At 42.4% G+C, this 9,240-nt stretch overlaps 1 protein-coding gene across 1 annotated transcript; it reads right to left on the reverse strand.

Annotated features, from left to right (window-relative positions):
* Positions 1 to 8,093, reverse strand: spx (spexin hormone). Its single transcript, XM_080207805.1, has 6 exons — positions 8,053 to 8,093; positions 7,694 to 7,774; positions 7,513 to 7,570; positions 6,076 to 6,138; positions 5,877 to 5,963; positions 1 to 409 (listed from the first exon to the last, which is right to left on the reverse strand). Exons 1-6 carry the CDS (start codon positions 8,056 to 8,058, stop codon positions 339 to 341), a joined length of 366 nt encoding a protein of 121 aa, XP_080063931.1. The 5' UTR covers positions 8,059 to 8,093; the 3' UTR covers positions 1 to 338.
* Positions 8,094 to 9,240: the final 1,147 nt, after the last annotated feature.

A 9,240-nucleotide genomic window follows, 5' to 3' on the forward strand; every position in this document is an offset into this window, starting at 1 on the left:
AACCATATCAAAAATGCTGACCAGCTGAGGGAGAACACAATCATTCTTTCCATTTTGAGTCTAGATACAAGGTTTAAGTTTGAGTAAAATTGAACTGAAAGTCCTATCTCTCGACAGCAATAATTAGCATTCAAGAAGCCAAAAGATTTTTAATTCATTAAACAATTCTACATTTCAAACCGGTTATGAAAAGGATATATTGCCTTCCCACGTACAATATAATTGATAACTTACAAACATACTTCGGTGTAACCACTTGCTACAGGGTCAGGTTGCAGATAGATAGAATCTAGTGGGTGAATGGGGGAAATCCAGCTTTGCAGAAGTCTGTCAAAAGTTTAGAAGAGTAATTTTCTCCAATTCGGGTTTTCTTGCCAAAAATACGGCTGTGCGCTTTCCTCATTCTCATCTGTAATTTTAAAAAAGTAGGTATAAATAACAATTCATATGTATCAGTGTTGAATTCAGTTAGTATAGGCAAAATAGGGGTGGCAATTCTGATTTAACATGTATTTGAAGGCCTCATGCTCCAACTACACCCCCTAATCACCACCCCATGATCTTGTTATTGATCACTTGGCTGCCCAGCCTCTCAGTTCTTCCCTCTGCCAGCAAGGAGAGGAGGAGGAGGTGACAGCCAAGTGGTATTATTGCTGGACTATTAATCCAGAAACTCGGCTAATGTTCTGGGGGCTCAGTTTCGAATCCCACCACGGTAGATGGTGAAATTTGAATTCAATATATAAAAAAAAACAGGAATTAAGAATCTACTGATGACCCATGAAACCATTGTCGATTGTCAAAAAAACCCATCTGGTTCACTAGTGCCCTCCAGGAAGGAAATCTGCCATCCTTACCTGATCTGGCCTACATGTGACTCCAGACCACAGCAATGTGGTTGACTCTCAACTGCCTTCCAAGAGCAACTAGGGGTGGCTAATAAATGCTGGCTAGTGATACCCGTATCCCTGAATCAATTTAAAAAAACTTGTTACTTAATTAGTTGATCTTGTTTTGGCCAAATAACCTTTTATCACCATCTCCAAAACCTTGAAGACTTTTAGTTGCTAAAAGGAAATAGATTTTTCAAAATTGATCCTGTGAAAAACAATTGCCGTGATTACAAAAAAGTTTAGTAAAAATATAACAAACAAGTTTGCAAGGGAGCTCATATGAAGTAAGATAAATTGGGAATGGGGAAGACCACATATTAAAGCATAAAATCACACTGAAAAAGAGAAAATCAGTTAGTCCATTCACTGGCTCTCTTTCTATATCCCAACATTACTTTTTCTCCTTTGAATATTTATTCAATTCAGTTTCTTCTTCATTAATTTGTGGGACATGGGCATTGCTGGCTGGCCAGCATTTATTGCCCATCCCTAGTTGCTCAAAAGCCTTAGTAAGATGCTCTTTCATAGAATCCTTGCAGACTTGATAGACTCAAAAGCCTTCTTCTGCACAATAAGTATTCTATGGAATGCACCCCCTGTAGTTACACTGGCAGCTGGTTTGTAATTGTGCCCTGTACCCTATGGGTGGGATTTATGGCTTTGTTTGTTTTGAAAGCATACAAGTCCTTAAGGTCAATGGACCTTTCCATTGTCCGTCCCTTGCCCACTCCGCTTCCCGTGGTAGGCGGGCCAATGATTCAAAGTCATTAATTTATACACAAACAACAGTGGTCTCAGTACTGAACCACAAGAACTCTAATGTATATGTCCTTTGAGTATGAAAAACAACCATTCACCAGAACTCTGGTTTCTAATTTATCCCTTGGCCAATTTTGTATCCAAACTGCTACTACACCTTTATCCCATGGGCTTCAACTTTGCTAACAAGCTTAAGATGTGGTACCTTATCAAATGTCTTTACATAACAGTAACTCCACTGCCCTCAGCCACCTGTCTATTACCTTGACAAGAAACTAACATCAAGTTGGACTAACATGATTTGTATGTAAAAAAATCCATCCTGGTGCTTCTTCCATATGGCTGTTAATTTTTTTCACAGATTATTGTTTCTTAAAGCAACTCACATCAGTGATGTTAAACTGGTTGACTTAGGATTGCCAAGCTTATTCATTTTATTTCTGAAAAAGTAAGATTTGCAATCCTTCACTCCATCAGCACTATCCCTGTCTCTTCTAGTTAATTAAGTAACAGTTGCTAAAGAAAATAATTAATAGTATGGGCGCATTGGCACAGTGGTTAGGACTGCTGCCTCACAGCACCAGGGTCCCGGGTTTAATTCCTGGCTTGGGTCACTGTCTGTGTAGAGTCTGCACATTCTCCCCATGCCTGCCTGAGTTTCCTCCGGGTGCTCCGGTTTCCTCCCAAAGTCCAAAAGACATGCTGGTTGGGTGCATCAGCCATGCTAAATGGGCTTTTTTGCAGTAACTTCATTACAGTGTTAAGGTAAGCCTATTTGTGGCACTAATAAATGAAATAAGATTAAAGGATGTAACTGCATCTTGCGTGTGTGTGTAGTGTGTGGGTGCGGTGTGTGTGTGGTTTAGAGGCCAGAAATAGGCTCAGCAGTGATCTTTGCCATTGTTAAAAGACTCTGCAAACACTCCGGTACTAAGCTCACATGGTCTGATCTTTGGGGGTGGCACTAGTGGATCTGTGCTATTCAACACTCTTACCAATCTTCAAATTGTCTGTATGAAGAATGGTATGGTAACACAGTGGTTAGCACTGCTGCTTCACAGCTCCAGGGCCCTGGGTTCGATTCCCGTGCTTGGGTCACTGTCTGTGTGGAGTTTGCACATTCTCCTCATGTCTGGATAGTTATCTCTGGGTACTCCGGTTTCCTCCCACAGTCCAAAGATGTGCGGGTTAGGTAGCTTGACCATGCTATAATTGCCCCTTAGTGTATAGGGATGCGTAGGTTAGAGGGATTAGTGGGTATAATATGTAGGGATAGGGGGGGTAGGGCCTGGGTGGGATTGTGTTCGGTGCAGACTCGATGGGCTGAAGGGCCTCTTTCTGCACTGTAGGGTTCTATGATTCTATGAAGAATGGCTAGGAATGAATTTGAATTTATGTGGCGCCTCTCACGTTCTGGTCTGACCCAATCCACAAACAATGAATTGCTTTTGAACTTCAATCACTATTTTGTAGGAAAGTGCAGCAGCCGATTAGCAAGTGGCAAGGTCACACAAAACATCAAATGAGATCAATAAGCAGTTAATCTACTTTGCTGAGCTAGTTTAGCGATCTTACTAGAGCTTCACTCCCCCCATTATTCCTGAGATAGTACTATAGGATCTTTTAAATCTAGAGTGTTTCTCCCAATGCCTCAATGAGTGACTGCACTGACTGGCGTGATGTCTGGCTTACTGACCAGGAAGGTGCCAAGTTTGGAACCATAGAAATGATACAGCACAGAAAGGGACCATTCAGCCTTGTCCACACTGACCTAAAGATACCCAGGTGTCCTTTCTAACCCCACCTTCCTGAACATGGCCCATAGTCCTGTATCTTACAGCACTTAAGATGCCGATCCAGGTACTTTTTAAATGAGTTTAGGGTCTCTGCCTCCACTCAGGCAGCAAATTTCAGACACCCACCACCATAGAAAATTACAGCTCAGAAACAGGCCTTTGGCCCTTCTTGTCTGTGCCTAGTCCCACTGACCTGTACTTGGACCATATCCCTCCACACCCCTCTCATCCATGAACCCATTCAAGTTTTTCTTAAAATACCCCACATTTACCACTTTATCCGGCAGCTCATTCCACACTCCCACCTCTCTCTGCGTGAAGAAGCACCCACCCCCCTCCCCTAATATTCCCTTTAAAAACTTTTCTCCTTTCACCCTTAACCCATGCCCTCTGGTTTTTTTTCTCTCCCCTAGCCTCAGTGGGAAAAGCCTGTTTGCAATCATTCTATCTATACCCGTCTAAATGTACATATCAAAAATATTTTGACTGTGTCAAAACATTTTTCCTCATGTCCCCTCTAATTCTTCTGCCTGCCACTTAGTTTGAAACTATGACTGCTGTTTTATGAATTCTCTTCCAAGAAAAAGGTTCCTCCTGCCCCCTCCATCTCTACCCCTCACAAATTTTGTATATTTCAATCATGTCACCCCCTCAGCCTTCTCTGTTTCAAAGGGAGAAAACCCTAACCTCTCCAATCTCTCCTCATATTTACAACTCTCCAGCCTTGGCAACGTTCTACTAAATCTCTCTGCACCCTCTCCTGAGCAATTACATCCTTCCTGTCTGTTGGGATGAGAATTGCACGCAATTCTCCAGTTTCATCATTATATCCCTACATTTGTATTCTATACTTCTGCCAGTGAAGAAAGGTGTTCCATAAGCCTTCTTTACAAACCTGTCTGTACTGCTTCCTTTCCTGGACCTGTCCACTTACACACCAAGATCTCACTTCATCTACCTCTGTGTGTTCCCATTTATTGTATACTGTCTTTTAGCCTTTTACTGTTTGACATTGGAGTGCATTGCCTCACACTTATCAAAGTTGAGCTCCATCTGCCAGTTTCCTGCCCACTCTACCAATCTTGTACTCGTTAGAGTTTAGAAGAATGAGGGGAGATCTCATTGAGACGTATAAGATGATGAATGGGATGGATAGGATAGAGGTGGAGAGACCCTTCCCGCTCAAAAAAGACAGTAGGACTAGGGGGACACAGCCTCAAGATAAAAGGGGGGCGGCTTAGAACGGAGTTGAGGAGGAACTTCTTCACTCAAAGGGTGGTGAATCTCTGGAATTCTCTGCCCGTTGAAGTGGTGGAGGCTGCCTCGCTAAATATTTTTAAGACGCGGGTTGATGGGTTTTTGATAAGAGAGGGTTATGGGGAGAGGGCGGGAAAGTGGAACTGAGCAGCGACAGATCAGCCATGATCTTATTGAATGGCGGGGCAGGCTCGAAGGGCTAGATGGCCTACTCCTGCTCCTATTTCTTATGTTCTTATGTATCATTTTGGAGTTTATAGCTATCCTCTACACTACTTACACAACATGGCCAATTTTTGTGTTATTTGCAAATTTCCCAAGCATGTCCCCCCCATGCTCAAATCCAAATCGCTAATATATTAAACAAACAAGCAAGGTCCCAAAACTGAGCCCGGTGGAACACCACTTGAAATAGCTTTCCATTTGCAAAGGGCATCTATCGACCATCATTTGTTTCCTGTTGCTAACTCAATTTTGGATCCAATTTGCCACATTACCCAGTATTCCATGGCTTTTACTGTTAATTCCAGGTTTGTGATGAGTTTGTTACCATAAGAACACAAGAGATAGGAGCAGAAATAGATTGTATGTCCACCAAGCTGACTCCATTACACAATGTGATCATGGCAGACACGGGGCTTCAGTTCCATTCTCCTGCCCACTTCCCATATCTCTTGATTTCCTGAGACACCAAAGATCTGTCTTTCCCAGCTTTACATATATTTAACAGTGGAACATCCAAAGTCCTTTGGGGTACAGCATTCCAAAGATTCCCCACCTCCTGAGTGAAGTCATCTCAATCCTAAACGACCAATCCCTTATCCCGAGACAGTGCTTTAAATTCCCTGACCAGTGAAAAAAAATTCTTAGTGTCCAACTTGCCAAGCCCTTTCAGAATCTTGTCCACTTAAATGAGATCGCCTCTCATTCTTCTAAATTCCAGGGAATATGGACCCAAATTTACCCAGCCCCTCTACATAACCTCTCATCCCAGGAACAAACTTAGTGAACCTTTGCTGTACCACCTCCAACGTAAGCATCTCCTTTCTTAAATATAGACACCAAAACTGCATGACTGGCCATCGAAACAGCACGACAGGAGCATTAAAGTTAAAAACAATACAATCACTGGCACACTTTTGCTAATATTCCCCCCCCCAAACCCACTCACCTTCTTGTTGTGCCTGTCTGATGGAAGCCAGCAGCACAGCCGTTGCTTCTGATAGGGTTAACGGGTTGGTGTTTTGGCTTCTAGTCTCTGGTGAAAGACAAGAATGATTACACAATTGCAAATGGATCTGCAGGACTGAAAAGATAACAAGGGACTGTGTCACTGCAATGCCAAAGTGGACTAAATCCAATTTTCTTACCAATATCTATTTTTTCAAAGAGGTCTCCATCATTTCCATTCTCCGCAATGAACCGACGTCCCTCTGGAATAATAATTGAAGTCAAGCCTTGAAATACGAATCTATTTTCTAATTCCCTGTGTGATCTGGGCTGGGATATTGGCAGCAAAAATAAAAAAGTGCACTTTCACCTGTAGTTCTATGATTTGGAGATTTTCACAGTAATTTCATTGCAACGTTAGTGTAAGCCTACTTGTGATACTAATAAATAAATTTTAAAATTAAAATTTGTGAAAGATTCTACTGCCCACTAGTTTAGGAATATGGACTGGATATTTTCTACAGGGAAAGTGTGGGGGGATGGGGGGAGACAGTGTCTATCTTCATAGGATAGGGGGAGAGTGTCTATAACTTGACACTCTCCCCCCATCCTATGAAGATAAGCATAACTCCAATCTTGGGAAACTAAGGTGTGCAAAATTGTGAAGGGTATGGACAGGATGGATAGGAAGGAGCTGTTCCCTTCAGCTGAAGGGTCAATAATTATTTTAAGATGAGGATCAGGAGATTTAGAGGGGTTTGAAGGAAAAGGTTTACACTGGGTGGATGGTGGGAGTCTGGAATGCGCTGCCTGGGAAGGTGATACAGGCAGGAAATCTCACAACCTTTTAAAACGTACCTGGATGAGCACTTAAAATGTTGTAACGTTCAAGGCTATAAAAGTTTATTTATTAGTGTCACAAGTAGACTTACATGAAGTTACTGTGAAAATCCCCTAGTCGCCACTCTCTGGTGCCTCTTCGTGTTGACTCAGCGAGAATTTAGCATGGTCAATGTACCTAACCATGGACTTAGTGGCTATGGACTAAGCTATGACTAATGCTACGGACAGGTCCATAGTCATAGTCCTATGGACAATAGTCCATGGTTATGGACTAAGTGCTGGAAAGTCGGATTAGTGCAGATTCGATGGGCCGAAGGTCTGTACTCTGTGGCGCTTGAATTTATGTAGCGCCTTTTCTCCCAAACAACTGGATAGTCAATGCCTAAGTGTAGTCAGGAAGGCAGAACGTGGCACTCAATCTGTGTTGTCCAAATGCCCAGAAAGTGGCCTAAAATAATTGATTATCAGAAGTTAGTATGGATTTACTGTAAATGAGCGTGTGTAGATTAAAGTCAATAAACTGCCCATCTCACTTCATCAGGTTACCTCACTGCAGGACTCAGTGAAATATCAATTCTTAAACCCCCATTATTAATGTGCCGCGTTTTACAATGTAAGGCAGTTATTAAGAACCATGCAATCACTTAATTGCCTAAAATCACCCTTTAAAAAAAACATCTTTTAGATTATCGCGTTGCTCGTAGAACAAATGTGAAACATTCAAACTCCCCTTTTACTCATCAATGTTAAGTTTATCACAAGCTGGAGCGCACTGAACAGTTGGGTTTACTTACGTGCGCCTTTTAAATATAACATCGCCTGAGGTGTCCAGTTCCGTCTTTGGAAACGGTCCTACAGAAACGGGATGCATAAGCTTTGACAACAAGACTTTAACAAAAACGAGAGGCTGGAATAGGAAATGAGAAGGTGATCGGTTTGAAATCAATGAACGCCTCTTAACAGTGGGCTCTGTACCTGTGGGGCGCTCCTGGACTGCACGAAGAATGAAGAGATCAGGAATAGCAAGAATACATGAGCTGCGGTAGCCCCCAGACCCTGGACAAGAAAAAGGAAAATACATCTAGTAAACAGTCCGCCAATACTTCCACATGACCGTTCCATCAGGATATTAAATAAATCACCTTTCTTTTGCTCGAATTATTCTTCACTCAAGAACTGATCGAACTTCCCATGTTGGAGAGAGTTATTGGCATTATCAGATTTTCTTTAGATCCTGTCTATCTAAGTAGAGAATGGTTAAATCAACCCGACCCCCTCATTACAGTGAAGCAAGCAGATCACACACTGCAGAGGATTAATACAAGCTCACTCACCTTCATCGCTTGCTCTTCAATCTCCACTTGTGGGTCTTGCGGGCTGCCTGTGGTTGTGTGTGTGTGTGTGTGCTCTCTGTTCAGATCTCTTGCACTCTTTTAAATGTTCTCCGGCAAGTCCCTCTGGCAGGACTGGTTCTGAAGGGGGGCAAATGTCAGTCTTGGAGGTGGGCGAGTTGAACTCTCAAAGGGAGGCAGGGGGGGGAGAGGAAGCTGCAGGGATTGATGGACATCCAGAGCCCCCGAAACCCCCATTAGCAAAGTTCTCAGCGTGTCAGCATTGACGTTTCCAGCTCCCCTCCCCAAGTCACATAAGCAACAAGGCGAAAACAGGTTGGAAAATAAAGATGCGTATGAACACTACAGGGGAAAAAAAGTGAATTGTTGTGAGAGAGGCTGCATAGAAACTTTCACTTGATACAATAATGTAGATCTGTAACTTCACAGTAATTTCATTGGTGTTAATATAAGCCTACTCATGACTAATAAATAAATTAAATTATTAAATCTACTGTGACCCACAACTCTGAAGCTATTGGAGCCAGTATCCAGAGAAAGTTTAACCGGTATTTAATCCCCCTTTTCCACATTGAATTTTATGGTAACCAAGTTGTAGCCTGAGCTACTATTAAAAGGATTGTATCATTTCAAAACCTATATACCCCTGTTTCTTTATATTATTGCCACTCTCCTGGGGTGGCACAGTGGTGAGCACTGCTGCCTCACGGCACCAGGGACCTGGGTTCAATTTCCAGTTTGTGTCACTGTCTGTGTAGAATCTGCATGTTCTCCCAGTGTCTGCATGGGTTCCCTCTGGGTGCTCCACTTTCTTCCCACAGCCTAAAAGATGTGCAGATTAGGTGCATTGGCCATGCTAAATTTTCCCTCAGTGTACCCTAACAGGCACCAGAGTGTGGCAACTAGGGGATTTTTGCAGTAACTTAATTGCAGTGTTAAGGTAAGCCCACTAATAAATAAACTCTTAAGTGTTCAAAAATCGGTAAAGTCTTTTCAGACCAATTCTGACATTGTCAGAATGAATGTGATTAAAACTGGAATGTATTATTTGGGTATGACTTGTAGCTTTAAGCTGATTTATTCATACAGGTAAGTATTTGTGGGCCATTGTTGAAATGGGCATGGAAAAGAGAAGACTGGAATAAACTCAGAAAGGTCTGAGGTTTATGG

The sequence above is a fragment of the Carcharhinus amblyrhynchos genome, chromosome 19, assembly GCF_965287045.1.
Source record: "Carcharhinus amblyrhynchos chromosome 19, sCarAmb.v2.hapA, whole genome shotgun sequence".
NCBI lineage: Eukaryota > Metazoa > Chordata > Chondrichthyes > Carcharhiniformes > Carcharhinidae > Carcharhinus > Carcharhinus amblyrhynchos.